General features: G+C 37.2%; 1 protein-coding gene across 3 annotated transcripts in view; it reads right to left on the minus strand.

Moving 5' to 3' along the window:
* LOC145975617 (2-oxoadipate dehydrogenase complex component E1) overlaps positions 1 to 19,813 on the minus strand; it is a 330,754-nt gene that overhangs the window by 108,385 nt on the left and 202,556 nt on the right. The window contains exon 11 of one of the 3 annotated variants that reach the window (XM_083106212.1): positions 6,941 to 7,016. The exons of the other annotated variants lie outside the window; for them this stretch is intronic. Coding sequence (XP_082962338.1) covers positions 6,982 to 7,016 — 35 coding nt within the window. The 3' untranslated portion in view covers positions 6,941 to 6,981. Of the gene's footprint in view, positions 1 to 6,940; positions 7,017 to 19,813 lie in introns of those variants that run through there. 3 annotated transcript variants of the gene reach the window in all.

Genomic DNA, 19,813 nt, shown 5'->3' on the forward strand with positions numbered 1-19,813 from the left:
AATTTTCGCACGTTCTTTTAATGTGATCTCCGGATTTTATGTTTTTACATATTTCGTTCGTTTGTTGTACATATTTATTTAATTGCCAGGTTTTGTCATTTAATTCGGTTATATCTAGTTTAATTATTAATTTCCAAGTCTTCTTGATTTGATGTAGATTTCCGATTTTCTCGTAGTAGATTCCTGGGTTGTGCTTAAATTCTTCAATTTCGAACGGAAGACGGGTTTCGTCTTGCTCGGTGGGAACGGGGTTGATCCCTAGTGTTAGTATTCTGTAATAATATATATTAGGTATTATATTATGCACTTTTGCGAGTGTCATATTTTTTTCCGTTTCCTGCTACGTTTATCATTGTGAGAATGGTTTTAGTTTTCCTTGACTAGCTTTGCTATACTTTATATTCTTTTACGAGCTTCAGTCGCTCGCTGTCTTCCCAGTAAGTAACAATCGTTGGTTATACTGTCAAGTACGAGTCTGTCGACTATGTCAAATACAAGTTATCCTTCCTCGTCGGAGTTATCCGAAATTAGTAGAGGTGAAGTGTGTGGCCCGTGCCAAAATGTGTCGGGTGCGGCACGGGATGTGCTGTGTGGCCCGTCTTTGCCGCGCGACCGGTTCGAACAGGCATGTTTGCGCGTTTACGCGAATGGCCCATTGTCCTTACGGATAATTTTAGACGTTGATACGGGTGAGCGCAGTGTCCATGAAGTAGTACCCTATCCCAGAGATGCCTTGCACTGGGTATGGGATTTTTTGGACATTTTCCGGGCGCAGGAAGCCCAGGACTTCGCTGCCTTGCGGGGGCGTCGGAGGTTTGAGCGACTGCTCAGGCTCGGCGGGGGTGGCCAGCGTATGGGGCCGGTACCGTTGGGGCCTCTTCCCCGGCTGAATGAAAGGATGCCCCCCATCGGACGTAGTCATGGTCGCTCACCTGGGTAAGTACTTTTTATATTTTTAATATTCTATAAATAATTTTAATTTGTTCACGTGCATGCGTGTCGCTTTTCTTCCCTTTTTTATGGTGTAATTAACGTCGGAGTTTTTCTCTAGAATTGTATATGGTCCGGTCCATAGTGATTCTAGTTTCTTTGATCTTCCTCGTCGTAATGTTTCGTCGTATACTAATACTTTGTCTCCTACTTTGAATTGTGTTTCCTTTGTGCTTTTATCGTACTGTTTTTTAGCCTTATATTTTTCTTCTTTTAAGTGCTCTTTCGCGAGTTGATTTGTCGCTCTTAATCTTTCTTTTAATTCCTGCGCGTAATCGTCATAATTATACGTTGGTTTAGGCGGTTTTGTTAGCGCTGTCGGCATTTCGGCTTGGTGTCCGTACACCAATTCGAAGGGTGTATATCCTGTAGCGGTATGCGGCGTTGTATTATAGGTAAACATCGCGAACGGTATCCACTCGTCCCAGTCCGTTTGATCTTCGTTTATGTAGTGTCGTAGATACTCAGCTAATGTGCGATGTGATCGTTCTAACGCGCCGTTGCTTTCCGGATGATACGCGGTTGTTTGAATTTTGTTTATTTTTAACAGCTTGCAAGTATTTTTAAATATTTCGCTCATAAAATTAGTTCCTTGATCCGTTAAAATTTTTTCCGGTATTCCGTGTTCAAGGATTATTTTTATAACAAATTCTTTGCTGATTGTATTCGCTTCTTGATTCGGAATCGGTATTGCCTTACTAAATTTAGTTAAGTTATCTTGAAACGTGAGTAGATATTTATTTCCACTATTAGTAATTGTTAACGGTCCGACAATGTCTAACGCGCATTTTTCAAATGGTTTATTAGGCGTATCTGTAATAATTAACGGTACTTTATTTTTTCGCGATAATTTATTTTTTTGGCAAGATTCGCATCTTGCAATATGTCGTTCGACGTCTTTTCTCAAGCCTTTCCAATTGTACTGAAGTCGGATTCTTCTTATTGTCCGTTCTATTCCTTGATGCCCTCCTATAGGTGCATCATGATATTCGGAGAGTATTTGCTTTTTCTCCTCTTCTGTATATGTTTTTGCTTGTTCGTTGCTTGCTTCGTCTTCTTGTTCTTCGTCTTCTTCTTCTTCTTCTATTATTAAGACGGCATGATTATTATCTTCATTTGAGGGTCCCGGTACCGCGTTGCGACTTAATGCGTCGGCGTTCGCGTTTGCTCGTCCGGCCTTATGTATAATCTCATAGTCGTATTCTTCTAATTTTAATCTCCATCGGATTAGTCTTGAACCGGGGTCGTTTACGTTGAACAACCATATTAGCGGTTTGTGATCAGTCACAATTTTAAATTTTGTTCCATATACGTATGGTCTAAAATGTTTTACGGCCTATACAATTGCTAGTAATTCTTTTTCAGTGGTATTATAATTTTGCTCCGCCTTTGTCAATATTCTGCTGGCGTAAGCAATCGGTCGGTCGTTGCCTACCTTTCCTTGTGATAACACTGCTCCGATCGCATAGTCGGAGGCATCGGTGGTCACTATGAATTCTTGTGTGAAGTCAGGGTACTTCAACACTGGTGCAGTCATTAATTTTTCCTTAAGTAGTTCAAATGCTGCTTGCTGTTCCGTTGTCCATTCGAACTTCTCCGATTTTTTCGTTAATTTTGTTAACGGTTTAGCTATTTTTGAAAAGTTTTCAATAAATTTTCTGTAATATCCTGCAAGTCCTATGAAGGATTGGATATCCTTTACCTTTTTCGGCGTTGGAAATTCTTTTATTGCCGTTAGTTTTAATGGGTCTGGCGATATTCCGTTTTTCGAAATAATATGCCCTAAATAGATTACTTCTTTGCGTAAAAATTCGCATTTATCCGGCTGCAATTTTAAATTAGTTTTTCGCAGTCTTTGTAGTACTTCCTTTAAACGTTTCTTATGATCTTCTAAGCTCGATCCGTATATCACGATGTCATCGAGATAGACCAGGCATCTAAGTCCTTGTATTCCTGTTAAGACCGAATTCATCAGTCGTTGAGATGTTGCTGGCGCATTTTTTAATCCGAACGGCATTCGATTGAATTCGTAATGTCCGTAGGGAGTTGAAAAAGCTGTTTTATTTTTATCCCTCTCAGCCATTGGGATTTGGTGATATCCTGATGCTAAATCTAGAGTGGTGAAATATTTCGCATTTCCCAGCTGATCTAGGATATCGGTTATATTAGGCAATGGAAATGAATCGCCTATCGTTAATTCATTCAGGTTCCGAAAATCTATTACTACTCGGAGCTTCGGTTTTCCAGATGCATCTGCTTTTTTCGGCACTACTAATAACGGTGCGTTCCATTGACTCGTGCTAGTTTGAATAATTTCGTCCTTTAGCATTTCTTGAATTTGTTTATTTACCTCTTATGCTTCTCGGGTAAACGATACGGCTTCACGTTCACCGGCGCGGTGTCGGCACGCGTGTTTATCTCATGCTCTACCGTCGCGGTGCAAATCAGTGGTTCTCCTTCCAAGTGGAATGTATCGCTGAATTCTTCGCAGATTTTTAAGAGTGTCTGCCCCTCTTCCTTATTTAAGTGTTGAGTTCGCAATAATTGTCAAATGCGCTGGACTCGCGGGGTGTTGATTTTATTCTTCGTTATTGATTTTACTACATTTATTTCGGCAGTGCTAATTTTGTCTTCCATGTCTTCTAATGTGACGATGGGAGTCGCTAACTCGATGGTTTCATCGGTCGTATTTATTACGCTCACAGGACATGAAAAATTTTTTGGTTCTACTAGACAGCTTCCAATATATACTCCCGGTGTGGTTTCTTCTGTTCGGACTATCCCTATCCGATTTTGATTAGTCGCAGCTTTTATTATTGTTTCGCTACGCGGATTTAGAATTATTTTGTTGCAAGGATGGAGTTTTAATGTACTGTCTTGTATTTTTATTTCGTTAGTCTCATAGTCACATTTAGCTGTTTGTTTTTTAAGGAAGTCTAGTCCTAGAACTCCCTCGTGTTCTATGGCGGTATCGTCTTTTATTACATAGAATGCATGTTTAATTTTATGTTTGTTGATTTTTATCGTGGCGTACATTTTGCCTAATGTATATATTTTATGTCCGCTTATTCCTATCAGTGCTATCTTCTCCTCGTATATTAATGTTTCGTCCTTTAAATGTTTTAATTTTATTAAGGAAATTGTTGACCCGGAATCGTACAATATGTTTATTTTTTCTCCTTTTACTTCGCGAATGGGTAGTGTAACTTGTAATAGTTCGTCCTTCGATGGTGCATGCATATTTTTAACATGCGTTACGTGATACTCTAGGGCAGGTCGCGATTGCTTCTTCGTTTCTTCCTGCTCCTCTTCGCTATTGCTTGCAGAGTCGGCGCTCTTTTTCCGCTGTCGATGCGAAGTCTTCTGTTCTCGCGTATTATCTTTGTAATTATTTTTATTAGTTTGTTTATTAATTTTAACATTATTTTTTGGTCGTCCGTTTAAATTCTAGCACTCGTCGCGGTTGTGTCCGGATTTTTTGCAATATTTGCAGAATTTGGTTATAGTATTTATTCGCGTAGATTTTTCCGGTTTTGGTAATGTATTTTTATAACTGTTACGGCAATCGCGTCCGTAGTGTCCAGATTTTCCGCATTTGTAACATTGTATATTTGTGTCTCGAGTTGATCGCGTGTGTTTAGCGTCGAATTTATTTTTATTAGAGAAGCCGGGTGCTCGTGTGACAGACGGTCCGATAAGCTTCTCTTCCGCGCTCGCGCCGTTTATCGCTTCTTGTAGCGAAGTATATCGTTGTGATCGCACGAGGATTTTTAATTCGTCGCGTAATCCGATTTGAAAATTTATTAGAGCTTGTTTTTTAATGGTTGCTTGTATAGCTTGTTTGAATGAAGGAGGTTGTTCTTCTCCTTCCACCATAGACTCATATAGCTTCATGGCGAGTACATCGACACGTTGCCCGAATGCATGTGCGGTTTCGCTTGATTTTTGTTTTAGCGAATTGAATTCTATTTGTAAATGCGTTATGCTTTGTTTTGCTTGATAGCACGTTTCAAGTTGTTGTTTTAAATCTTCGAACGTTTGTATATTTCGCGTCTCGAAGTCTTGCATGGCTTTTCCTTTTAATTTAGTATACAAAATGGCTTGCATCAGCGATTCTTCGTCCGCGGGATTAATATTTTGTACCGCGTATGTACATGCGTTTAAAAATTCTTGCAGTTTTTGTCGCGATGATCCGTCAAATTCGGGAATCATTGATCGCGCTTCTTTTAATGGTAGATAGTGCGGGGCTGCGCTACGTCTGTTTCTAATATCGCGTTCGGTACGTCCGTACGTCACGTCGTGTGGGACATCGTTTGTATTTGCTCGTGGCTCGTTAAAGTTTCCTTGGTTAATATGTACGTTTCGCGTTTGATCGCGTAATTCTCGCATTTCCTCTCGCATTTCGTGAATGCTAGGTACGTTTCGCACTTGTTCGCGTAAATCTCGCATTTCCTCTTGCATTTCGCGAAAACTATGTACGAGTTCGGCTAATAGTATGTTACTAGTGCTTTCGACCGGGTGACCGGCGTCTTCATAATTCGCGGCTGCATTTTGTCCGGCCTGTTGCGCTCGTAAGCGTTCGATTTCTCTATCGACGGCTTCGTTATCCATATTTCTCGCGGGATTTAGCTCAAAGAGACTAATATCAACGGATATTGGCGAGTAATTTCTCCTGACAGTAACTCGACTAACGCTTGGTCGGTCCTGTTCTGAATTATCGTTATCGTCTTGTTCGCGCGCTTCGGAAGATTCGGAACTCGAATATTGGTTCTCTAAATTTCTTCGCACGCTATCTTGTATATCGCGAGTAGCTTCTTCCGCAACTTGGAACGGTGTTACAAGACCTAATCTATTTGCCAATCGTGCTGGCATGCTCAAAAATCGCGGGCTATTAAATCGAACTCGGTTTAACGGTTCCGACATTTAAATTGAATTTCGACTTACAGTAGTAGTACGGTGAATCGCATGGTCGCTTATCGGTTCGTTCGACTGCTGACGCTGCTAGTAGATACACCCGTCGTTGTCCGTCGGTGATGCGCTGTCCGTCGGCGATGCGTTGTCCGTCGGCGATGCGTTGCCTTGGCGAAGGTCGTGGATCGACGTTGGTCCTTGGGCGTTGGTGCTCCCTTTCAGATACAGCTGCTTGACCGTGGCAGCTGCTATAGCAGTTGCTCCATCCACTTTATTAAGTTTATATTTTCTTTTTGTTGCAGATATTAGAGGTTCAGGTTTCTTCTTCGGCGGTTCTCTTTCTCGGCTATCCCACCGCTGCCACCAAAATGTTGTGCCTGGAGCGGCACGGGATGTGGGGTAGCCGGGAGATTCCAAAGAAGGCCACAGACCGTCGCGTAGTTTTATACTTTTTATTATTTCTCTCTTGTATTATAATTTTCACAATATAGTCACATTAATTTTGCTCGATTTCAATTTAGCCTTCTCCCTTACTATCGTTAGGTCGCCTCGTTAGCACTTCAACTAGTTTTCGTAAATTAGCGGTTAGCTCCGGATTCGCACTCTTTGTTAATTGATTTCTTATTAACGAATGTCCGCCGCGAACCCGCGGTGGACGGTTTTTAACACCTCATTTTAGGGGTGTTTTGGAGGGGATCGCCTAGCGACATGACCATATATGGTCATGGACGATTTTCGTGGCGGTCAAGTCCAAGTGCAAACGAAGGAGTTTCAAAGTCGAATCCCTTCGTTGGCATTTTCACATTTCCGGCGAACTCGCGCGTGGTTCGCTGAGGTAGCGGTTTTACGCGGTTCGCGAACATTCTATCGCATCTAAAGCGTATAAAATTTATTAATGGTAAAATAATTAATTATAGTCTTTCGGACTATAACAATATATATATGTTAATAAACTTGTTCTTTTTAACTAAACTAATGCAGTCAGTTCAGCTAAAAGAACAAATTTAGTGTGAAAATAAAACTTTTTTGGTTTAGATGTTGTACAAATCCAATTTGTGGAGTGCAATATCGCTGATCCTATTAAATCTTGGTTGCGACATGCAAAGGAGCGTTACCTAAAGAAAAATAAGTAAGTTTTGATATATTTCGAAACACAAATATATATACATATATATACAGGGTGATTCAAAATAACCCCTGTGTCCCTGAAATGACATATTCTTGAATCAATTCTAAGACGATTTTTCCTTCGGCAAAATTTCGTCCGAAGCTTAGTTTTTGAATTATTAAAGGAAGTAGTTAACGTATGACGGGTCGAATACAAGAGGCAGGCAAGGGTGGCGCGATTCACCGTCAGACGCGGGAGCTTACGCGGGGCGCCTGCTGCGATCAGCTGATCGCTATACACATACAGACACACATGCGAACACATACATTCTCTCTCTGTCTGTCTGTCTGTCTGTCTGTCTGTCTGTCTGTCTCTCTCTCTCTCTCTCATTCGCTCACTCATCTGTAAATTTTTTTTTTTTTTTTTTTTACGAGAGGGGAAAATGCATTTTATGCATACCCACCGGTCGATCCAGTGAGTTATGTGGGACTCGAGTACCAAGTCGAATTACCAACTCGGTACTCCCTACCCACTAAAAACCCCTCTCTTTTCACGAATTTCCTTTAACACACTGTCCCTCTGACTTCCCGAGATCTGTTTTCACATAACGTCAAAAAATAGTTATTATTACCTTGTTCGATGACTTTTGATGTATTGCTGTAATTGCTTGAAGGAAAAATGAATTTTCCGATAGATCGTACGTTCTCAAATTTAACGTAGATATCACGTTGCAAAAGACAAGAAATCCACACTAAATTATTAACTGAAAGTTTTTCTTCTTTCATGAACTGTATTCTTTTATTAAACTTTAACGTAATCACATTTATTTACTCACTCGATGAGACGAGAAATTTACTAATGACTCTATCACTAATCACTATTAATCACTGTCGAATAATAATTGTTGGCGATTAAAAATCACTCGATGAAAGAAACACGCGCGGACACGTTACTACACGATGCGACAATGCGACGATAATTACGACTCGGCGACTGCAAGCAGTTTTTTGTCATGGTAGGTTGCGGTAGGTTAAGGTACTACTGGCGCTATCGAACGCGATCATGTGTTCGATTGAAGAATGCGGTAAACATAATAAACATTTAACATATTAATATTATTATTATGTTAAATGTTTATTATGTTTACCGCATTCTTCAATCGAACACATGATTGCGTTCGATAGCGCCAGTAGTACCTTAACCTACCGCAACCTACCATGACAAAAAACTGCTTGCAGTCGCCGAGTCGTAATTATCGTCGCATTGTCGCGTCGTGTAGTAACGTGTCCGCGCGTGTTTCTTTCATCGAGTGATTTTTAATCGCCAACAATTATTATTCGACAGTGATTAATAGTGATTAGTGATAGAGTCATTAGTAAATTTCTCGTCTCATCGAGTGAGTAAATAAATGTGATTACGTTAAAGTTTAATAAAAGAATACAGTTCATGAAAGAAGAAAAACTTTCAGTTAATAATTTAGTGTGGATTTCTTGTCTTTTGCAACGTGATATCTACGTTAAATTTGAGAACGTACGATCTATCGGAAAATTCATTTCTCCTTCAAGCAATTACAGCAATACATCAAAAGTCATCGAACAAGGTAATAATAACTATTTTTTGACGTTATGTGAAAACAGATCTCGGGAAGTCAGAGGGACAGTGTGTTAAAGGAAATTCGTGAAAAGAGAGGGGTTTTTAGTGGGTAGGGAGTACCGAGTTGGTAATTCGACTTGGTACTCGAGTCCCACATAACTCACTGGATCGACCGGTGGGTATGCATAAAATGCATTTTCCCCTCTCTCGTAAAAAAAAAAAAAAAAAAATTTTTACAGGTGAGTGAGCGAATGAGAGAGAGAGAGAGAGAGAGAGAGAGAGAGAGAGAGAGAGAGAGACAGACAGACAGACAGACAGACAGAGAGAGAATGTATGTGTTCGCATGTGTGTCTGTATGTGTATAGCGATCAGCTGATCGCAGCAGGCGCCCCGCGTAAGCTCCCGCGTCTGACGGTGAATCGCGCCACCCTTGCCTGCCTCTTGTATTCGACCCGTCATACGTTAACTATTTCCTTTAATAATTCAAAAACTAAGCTTCGGACGAAATTTTGCCGAAGGAAAAATCGTCTTAGAATTGATTCAAGAATATGTCATTTCAGGGACACAGGGGTTATTTTGAATCACCCTGTATATATATATATATATATATATATATATATATATATTTAAGTTTGTTATATAAGTTTATTATTATTTTTATTTGCAGTAACGAAGTTAGAATCTGTACCTCTGGAAGGGAAAACAGAGATTAATTAAAGTTTCGAGCGTTTCATATATTTGTAGCGTTTTATATATTTTGTTTTTTTTATTTTTTGTGTAAAATTTGCATATAATGCAGGCTTTAGTGTGAACAGAATCTTAATTTCTTACACTAGGAAGAACAACTTGCTTCTAAGCCAATTTTAATTTATTATTTTTGATTCCATGATACATTTTCTTTCTTTTTGTACAAGAATGTATGAGTGCAATATATGTGTTTGTATAAACTATTCATAAATACCACTTGCAATGTATTTTATGTTATTATGTTTTGTACAATGACTGCTGTGATTTTAAATATAATAAAATAAGACTTCTGTGATCTAAATGTAATAAAATTAGTTATATATGTACTATCACAAATCTATACACAATCTAAAATAATATTGTTTTATTTTTAATATATTTTTATTTTTAAATTTTGATAACCATCTCGAGCATGTTGTATAAGTTTTATAATTACATAAATGATATATTTTTACTACTTATTAATATATTTAAAAGTAATATGAAAAAATTAAACCTTCAATATGTAATTTATATAAATAAATATATATTAATATATATTTATATATATAAAAATATATAATAATAAATCACATTAAAGAATGTCTAATTTTTTCATATAACTTTATATATATCATTATACACGGAGAAAAATTTTATACCAAAAATTAATATACTCGGCAGTAGCCGCGGACCAAAGAATTAGAAAAGATTTTTACAATGTTTTCATGTAAACTTACTATGTTTACTATGTGAAAACACAGTAAAAATCTTTTTCAATTTTTTGATAGTCCGCAACTACTACCGAGCATAGTAATTTTTGAGATAAAATTTTCTCGTGTATATATGAATCTTTTTCTAAGAAATATCAGTATAAAAAGACATCCTTTTCATATCCTTTTCATATCTTATAAAGGTCTTTAGGACGTCCTTGGGATATCTCGTACGATATCTTTACAATAACTGAGGGACTAAAAAAAATATATCCTTTGCTCTTCCTCAGAACATCCACAGGATATCCTTGGATTAAAATAAGATATCCATAGGATATCCGAATGTCCATACTGGATATCCTTGTGCTATCTGGGTACACACACATGCGAATACATACATTCTCATTCTCATTCTCTCTCTCTCTCTCTCTCTCTCTCTCTCTCTCTCTCTCTCTCTCTCTGCCTCTCTCTCTCTCTCTTTGCCTCTCTCTCTCTTCCTCCCTCTCTCTCTCTCTCTCTCTCTCATTTGCTTACTCACTTTAAGTCATTATTATTCTTACTTAAATTATTATTTACTTTTTATTATTATACGTTTTCGCTTTAATTATTATTGTTTTAAATTGGTTTTTCCTTCTTTTTACGAGAGAGGGGAAAATGCATTTTATGCATACTCACCGGGCGGTCCGGTGAGTTATGTGGGACTCGAGTACCAAGTCGAATTACCAACTCGGTACTCCCTACCCACTAAAAACACCTCTCTTTCGCGAATTTTCTCTAACACTGTTTATTTGACATCCCGAAATCTGTTTTCACACAACACCAAAGAATAGTTATTATTACCTTGTTCGATGTATTGCTGTAATTCCTTGCGAAATGAATTTTCCGATAGATCGTACTTTCACTCAAATTGAACGTAGATATCACGTTCTAAAGGACAGAGATCCACACTAAATAATTAATCGAAAGTTCTTTTTTCTTTTATAAACTGTATTCTTTTATAAACTTCAACATAATCACATTCATTCACTCACTCGATAAGACGAGAAATTTACCAATGACTCTATCACTAATCACTATCAATCACTATCGAATAATCACTGTTGGCAATTAAAAACCACTCGATTAAAGAAAGACACGCGCACATACGTTATTACACGACGCGACGACGCGACAATGCGACGATATTTACCCGGTGACAGCAAACAGTTTTTGGTTATGGTAGGTTACGGTAGGTTAAGGTACTAACAGCGCTGTCGAACGTAAACATGTGTTTGATTGAAGACGCGACGATTTAGCGTATAATATTATTATCATATGATATTTATACATCGTATATTTGTTTTAAAATTAATTAGAATAAATAAATGTTTAATACTTTCACTATTAATGTTAAATATTATTCATTATTAATACTAAATATTATTATTAATATTAAATATTTATTTATTATTATTAAATAGTATTATTAATATTAAATATTTATTTATTATTATTAAATATTATTATTAATATTAAATATTTATTTATTATTATTAAATATTTATTAAACTATTATCTGATTGAAAATCGATAATCAATAATAATATGAAAGTAATATGAAAAAATATCATTAAATTCTGGCGTTTCAATCTTTCTTGGTTTTTTCTTATGGTTTTAAAAACGAAATCAGAGCGACCAATATTTTTAAACATTTGGAACATTTTCTTTCGTTTTTAAAACCATAAGAAAAAACCAAGAGAGATTGAAACGCCAGAATTTAATGATATTTTTTCATATTACTTTCATATTATTATTGATTATCGATTTTCAATCAGATAATAGTTTAATAAATATTTAATAATAATAAATAAATATTTAATATTAATAATAATATTTAATAATAATAAATAAATATTTAATATTAATAATAATATTTAATAATAATAAATAAATATTTAATATTAATAATAATATTTAGTATTAATAATGAATAATATTTAACATTAATAGTGAAAGTATTAAACATTTATTTATTCTAATTAATTTTAAAACAAATATACGATGTATAAATATCATATGATAATAATATTATACGCTAAATCGTCGCGTCTTCAATCAAACACATGTTTACGTTCGACAGCGCTGTTAGTACCTTAACCTACCGTAACCTACCATAACCAAAAACTGTTTGCTGTCACCGGGTAAATATCGTCGCATTGTCGCGTCGTCGCGTCGTGTAATAACGTATGTGCGCGTGTCTTTCTTTAATCGAGTGGTTTTTAATTGCCAACAGTGATTATTCGATAGTGATTGATAGTGATTAGTGATAGAGTCATTGGTAAATTTCTCGTCTTATCGAATGAGTGAATGAATGTGATTATGTTGAAGTTTATAAAAGAATACAGTTTATAAAAGAAAAAAGAACTTTCGATTAATTATTTAGTGTGGATCTCTGTCCTTTAGAACGTGATATCTACGTTCAATTTGAGTGAAAGTACGATCTATCGGAAAATTCATTTCTCAAGGAATTACAGCAATACATCGAACAAGGTAATAATAACTATTCTTTGGTGTTGTGTGAAAACAGATTTCGGGATGTCAAATAAACAGTGTTAGAGAAAATTCGCGAAAGAGAGGGGTTTTTAGTGGGTAGGGAGTACCGAGTTGGTAATTCGACTTGGTACTCGAGTCCCACATAACTCACCGGACCGCCCGGTAAGTATGCATAAAATGCATTTTCCCCTCTCTCGTAAAAAAAAAACCAATTTAAAACAATAATAATTAAAGCGAAAACGTATAATGATAAAAAGTAAATAATAATTTAAGTAAGAATAATAATGACTTAAAGTGAGTAAGCAAATGAGAGAGAGAGAGAGAGAGTGAGGGAGGGAGAGGGAGAGGCAGAAAGAGAGAGAGAGAGAGAGAGAATGAGAATGTATGTATTCGCATGTGTGTGTATGTCTGTAGCGATCAGGTGATCGCAGCAGGCGCCCCGCGTAAGCACCCGCGTCTGACGGTGAATCGCGCCACCCTTGCCTGCCTCTTGTATCCGACCAGTCATAAGTTAATTACTTCTTTTAATAATTCAAAAACTAAGCGTTGGACGAAATTTTGCCAAAGGAAAAATCGTCTTAGAATTGACTCAAGAATGTGTCATTTTAAGGACAATTAGGTTTTTTTGAATCACCCTGTATATCTGTTAACATACATTTTCCTTTTAACAATTAAAATCAAATGGATTATTTTAAATCTAATTATATATATATTAAAAATAAAAGAATAAGAAACGTGAAAAACTATATTAATTGTAATACAAATTATAAAATTGAAATAATTCTTTATATAGTACGTATACTAAAGTGATATATAATGTTATTTCATTAAAATAATTTTTTATTACTTAAAAATAACACTTGTAAAAATTTTCAACTATATCATTTCTTATTTCAGATATATATATATATATATATATATATATATATATATATATATATTGTGACGTGACACTTGGCGGTCCGTCACAAGGATCGCGAGATCCGACCGAGAATGAATTTGGACCCTCGTTCTCCCCGGATTTAGGGAGAGAGCGGCTATTGGAGGCGAGATTATACTCGCCTCCCTTGCGTAAAAATTTATTTGTTAGCAATAAGATTAGGCTTAAGCGCGGGCGCGATGGGAAATGCTGACGGGATCTCATCCGGTGGCTCAACTTGAAGAAGAAGTCCAGGATATAAGGAAACGGGCGAGCGGAGGCGCCGACTAAAAGGAACACGCCAAGCTAAGTATTATTATTTAATTGCGTCAATAATAAAGTCCACTTAAGACTACCGCTGCCGCCCCTGTAAACATTCACATGCCCAGCAGGTACGGGGAACAATTGCGGGGAAGGCCAACCAGCGGACGAAAACTGACACTGAGACTCCGAGTCGGAGTCATCTCGGCCGGAACAGCGCTAAAGAAGAACATTCTAAATAACGGCGAGTGGCTGCCGAAAATATCCCTCCTGACGGACCTCGACGAGAGGAATTATGGAAAATAAAAGAGGAAACGGGGTGCGACAAGCACATGTACAGCCCTGAAGGCCGCAGGATTAAATGGGCCACACGACGATCCTGAGGGTTGCGGAAGCGCCACAGGTGGCCTAGTTACGCATTAATTTGCTGGCGTGATTCCGACGGGCCTTCCGCTCGTCACTGTTCGGCGGACCGGCGAAGGGAACGACGGCCCAAAATTATCGATCCGACAAGTGGATGCCGAGAGCACGGAGAACCGCAGAAGTCACCTGTGAGACAAGCGTCGACCCCATCTGGCCGTCTTTGTTAAATCATTCAGGTAGAATTAGCTCGAACAATGTCGGTGCCGTATAGCTGCCGTCATTAAATTCCTTGTGAAATTCTTTTTCTGCGTTCTCGATATTTGCGTCTTAGAGTACGACGGCCGGCCGAAAGACTTTGTTCGAGCTTTCGTAAAATTAAGTGCCCTCTCTCCCAGTTGCGCGCCGACAGTCACTATAAATGTTTATTTGTACAATTATTACTGTTGATTGTAAATTTTTACCCGTTAAAAGTATTGTAACCGAGCTCACACACATAAGGCGATCCCGATATTCGATAGCTGGCAAATGCGTTGCAGCGTCGACTCGCATTCCGTGTATTATATCATAGAGAGTAATTGTGCGCGTTTGATTTAGTGTGTCTTTTATTAAGTAATCGAGTCGTATCTAAATTTTTTCCGTTAGCGTGTAACATACCGGTAATTGATAGTCAAATTCATTGTGTAAAGAATTCACTCATTCTACGTCCGGCTATTTATTCTAATCTTATAATTCGCTCTCTTTCTTACACGCCGGGCAGGTAAAATTAACTTGGCGAGTAGCGCGGTAATCATTATTAAAAATTTGTCTAAATTCCTAGCTGTCGAGGCTCCGACAAGCCTCGCATAGCGCGGAATTCCAAAAACTTTCTCAACGCTTTTTGTCAATGCTGGACATGTGATACCGCGGTGCTTGTACCCGCACACCGGCCCGTTGCTGCCGATGATAAAATAACTAAAATCGATTGTATAATTTTTCTTCTCCAACCGCCCGCGTCGATTTGATATCCAATATTAATGTTCATAATTATCTACGCCAAATATATTTTAACTTTTATTATCTTAATAACTTGTGTTATTTTCAGCGACCTTGCATTCTCGATCCTTCCTAATTAAATAAGAAATTAAACGGACCACCCCTCTACCATTCTCGATACGGGGCTAGCCGAGTGTCCGTCGCGATAGCTTTAGAATTCTTTTACTTTCTTTAGAGTGTTATAAATTATCGAAAGACTTTATTAGAGTGGTGCGTAACCGCGCACCTGGCGTCCAGGCAAATTTAGAGTTTACATGTTGAAAGAAAATCGCGCCGAAGGTGTGCCGTGGGCCAATATCACCGGCCACAATTAACATCAGCCCAACATAAAAAATTAAACGGTCACAAATTGGCGCCCAACGTGGGGCCCACTATAAAAAGGGCATATCGAAAGTTGTTAGCATTATCTTTTGAATAAAATCCGTTAAGACGGAACGGAGATCGAGAATAGCAAGGTTAACCTGTTAGTATTAAACTTGTATATTATTTGTATTTGTTTTCTTTGTTATACTGTGCCTTGTATTATTCGCGTATGTTTGACGGTCGCAAGCAAATACGATTTTGAAAACAACCGTTTTGAAAGTATCGGAAATTCTCAGAAGCATATGTAATATAGATTAATATTTTTCCCGTACGGGAAACTTTTCAAATATTGGTAATACCTTCTAATTAATCGATTTGATAAAATATCTCAAATTATAGCTGTCGATTGAAAGAAATTTTGTAATTAATTTTAATTAAGGAAAATATTATCTTTTTTTACCGGTATTAAAGCTTCTGAGGTACTATATATTGGAATTCGATTTTTTTTTTGTAAGAATTTTATTCATTTCTAGAGCCTTTATTCTTATTTTTCGGTTATTATTAATGATTGTTGATAACTTTTTGAAAACTTCGTAATCTTTTGATTAATTTTTTTTTATATTATGGCTAATTCTTCGTTTTTATTAGGCTGTTGAAAAGTCAGTATAGAGAATTAAAAGTCAATATAGAGAACCTTATTATTTATCTAATTATGGAATGCTTGCGCACCCCTCTTCCTTTCTTTCATTTATTGGTGCATTAATTGCTGCCTACTGCTATAATCCTTGACTTTATTTCTTGTATATTGATGTGCTACTATTTTTGACTTATTTTTCTTGTGTATTTTTTTTGTGTGTTTGCGAGGGAGATTATTTGCTTTGATTTATATTTTGTGTGTTAATGTGCCTTTCTTTCAGGATCTAATTACTGTAGTAAAATTCTTATTTTGAATCAATCTTTGCCTTTTTTTTTATCTGTGGAATTTCGGTGTGATTTTGTAAAAGGAAATTATTGGGGAAAATTATATTATTAGTAAGGATTGCTTGCTCGGAGTTTACGGAACGCGAGAATCGTTTGTCTTCGCACGAGTGTTTATATTTTTTTTTAGACTATCGTTCGGAGCGATCGCCTATTATTTTCGAATTTAACGATTATCATTGTTAGCTTCTCTCAAGGATCTCTCGACTAAAGCCTTCACAGCATATCATAAATATTTGCGTCCTCGGGGAACCACAGCCTTCGTAGATCGACATACGTTATATTTTCGACTCGTGTAGTTGCCGTGAGATAACGGCCAATTTTGAATTTCATTTCGAGATCGAGTGGTCGCGATGAGCGTAGAAAATAGGAACGATACGGAATGGGTTCACACGCTGTCGGTGGACCAGCTTAGGGCGGAGTTGGAGCGACGGGGTCAGAGTAGTGAGGGTACCATCCCCGCGTTAAGGGCTCGATTAATCAAACATGAGAACTGCATACTACTGGGATGGGAGACGCCGCGGACACCCACCGGAGTCGATTTGGAAGCGTTCAAACAGCCGGAAGGGGCGCCTAGAAGGCCTCATGATATAGAAGAGCGGTTCGTAGCTGCCAAAGGGGCGGCAGAAGGGGATCGCTCTCGGTTGCGCGTACGACCCCCGCGGATAGAACCACCCCCGCAGCCCACGGATAACCGAGCCACTCCAAGATCGACGTCTTCCGCCATGGACGTTTATCATATCATGCGTCGGTGGAACTTGCAATTTTCCGGCGCGAGAGGTAGCGACGCGGAAATGTTTTTAACACGTATCGAGGAGGGCCGCGCGTTGATAACGGTCAGCGACGAAGAAATTTTTAAATGCATTCCGTTCTTTTTATCGGGCATCGCGCTATATTGGTACCGTGGGGAACGTAATCGGTGGAGGACATGGCGAGATTTTGAGGCTGCATGGCGTGAAAGATTCGGGAATCCTGACTTCCAATTTGCCTTACGAGACGAGATCATGCGGCGTACGCAGGGCGAACACGAACTTACCGCGGATTATTTAACCTGTATTCGCGCTCTTTTCGATAGATTAAGTCCTCCGTGGAGTTTGGAGGAACAGTTAAATTACGCCCATCGTAATATGCTGCCGCGCTTACAGATTTCGGTCCACCGCTGTAATGTTTACGATTTCGCCTCGCTGGAATATGCGGCTACGCGTGTTGAACGTAGCTACGACGCTTTAGCGCAGTATCGCCCTCCGCCAACTCCGGACCAGTCTATTTTTCTTGATCTAGCGTATCGTCCTCCGCGCAAGACCGCAAAAGGCCCGACTGCCGTAGCTGCCGCCGGAATAGCTGACGTGCAGTCCACTAAGAAGAAAAGGAACGACAAGCGAGCCCAGAAAGGGGCAACCGATACCCGGGCTGCACCGGCGACCGTTGCCGTTGCGCCCAAGGCTACCAGATTGCACACGCTGCGTCCAGCGGCGGCACGATTTGTATCCCCACCACTTTCGCACACTAAGGCATAAGCTCTCATCCGTGTACGCTCGACATTCGGTCATTTTCGGTTTACAGAGGAAGACGGATAGATTAGCTTCTATCCCCTTCTCTCCTGAGAGGTCTAGTGTATCTTACCTATCTCTCTGAATACAATAGCTATGTGATCCTCGAAATCTCGAGCTGGCGAGTTGGCGATGCAAGTTGCATCGTTGCAAGTATCGCAGCGATACTTATTATCACACATAATATTTCCCTATTGATTTCTTTTTTATAAAAGTTTATATGTTGTTTAAAAAAGAGAATATAACATATACAAAAACAAATTTTACATATTTTTATTTAAATTTTTATCTAACATATTTTTATCTCAATTTTTATCTAAATTTTTCCACTCGGCCAATATGTACGCTTTTTTATTTAAAAAAATTTCTTTAAAAAAATAATTGTAATAAAATATTTAAATTTATTTTAATAGAATTGTATTTTTTTTTATTATTTTGTATTAATGTATGACGTACATCTTGTTGCTCAACGGAAACCGCGAGAAGGTGATGGTCTCTTCCGTTAAAAAGGAAATGTAAATAATTTAATAAATGAATAATAATAAAAATAAAATTAAAATAAAATAATAAAATAATGATAAATAATAAATAAAAATAAAAAATAAAATTATAATAAAATAATAAAATATAATCAATTTTCTAATTGATAAAAGGTCAAAATATTATTTCACATTTCCTTACATACATACATACATATATATATATATATATATATATATATATATATATATATATATCTTTACACACTTATTTTTTAAGTGATATATATAAAAATTTATTTTAAAATTATTTATCGCAGGAAGGGCCTGCTACGTCAGCATCCGCATGGACTTTTAAATTGTTTTTATTAGCGGCATATAATTTATCCGCCGACATAAGAGATAAATGCTCTTCATTAATGAGCATATTTAAAGCTGTTTCTCCTCTAGTTTTTAATGCGGACTTAAACACACAAATAGCATTAACGGAAACCGTTGTAAAGCTATTACGTGTTTTCGTTTTTAAATTGTTCAAAAGAGAAAACATTCTCTCAGGATCGGCATTAGAATTCGGAAGCGTCCGAATAGTATTTATAATATTCGTTAAATTGGAATATTTAGAAACATTATTCGTGTGCCGACGTTGTAAAATTGCTTTCCACATATTGTCAAAATTTAATTTAAAAAAATTTTGTTTTTCTTCCACTGTCTGATGCTAATGCAATCCATTCTTTTTTTAAAGCATCTTCATCAAAACCGCCGAGAGTTTTAGCTACGAAAGAAACATCATCAAATGATGTTTGTCTATTATTATCGAATAAACTTACAGATGGTTGAAAAACTTGTAACTTTAATAAAAATTCATTATTTATAGGTAACCTTTTACAAATTTCTTCTGCAGCAGTCACATAAAATGTTAAACAGTTCTCTCGAACAATTTTAAATATGTTTATGTGATCTTTCAACGTTAATTCGTTCAGATATTCCTCACATTCTGATCCCAAAATAATTTCATTAATAGGTTTTTGATTTTCTTTTAATGAGAATATAATATTTGAAGAAAATGGTTTTAAATATTCTTCTCTTATAAAATTTCCACAGATTTGGAAAAGAAAGTTTTTAGATTTTGGCTGCAATAAATGGATTCTCGTTTCTGACGCTTGAAAGAATGCATTAAATGCGTTAAAAAAATTTAAAACATATTTAAAAAAAAAATACGTTTCAGAAAAAACGTTTGATACAAAAGTTTCTTATTTTTTCATGTACAATTCGAATCTGTAATAAAAAGTACCATGTACCTCTAAAAAATTCGACTTCCGATGCGGATGGCGTATTTCCGGTCGGAATCAGAAGTT

Source organism: Camponotus vicinus, unplaced genomic scaffold (assembly GCF_025532165.1).
Source record: "Camponotus vicinus isolate PSW18456_S1 unplaced genomic scaffold, iyCamVici1.0 SCAF_8, whole genome shotgun sequence".
Classification (NCBI taxonomy): domain Eukaryota; kingdom Metazoa; phylum Arthropoda; class Insecta; order Hymenoptera; family Formicidae; genus Camponotus; species Camponotus vicinus.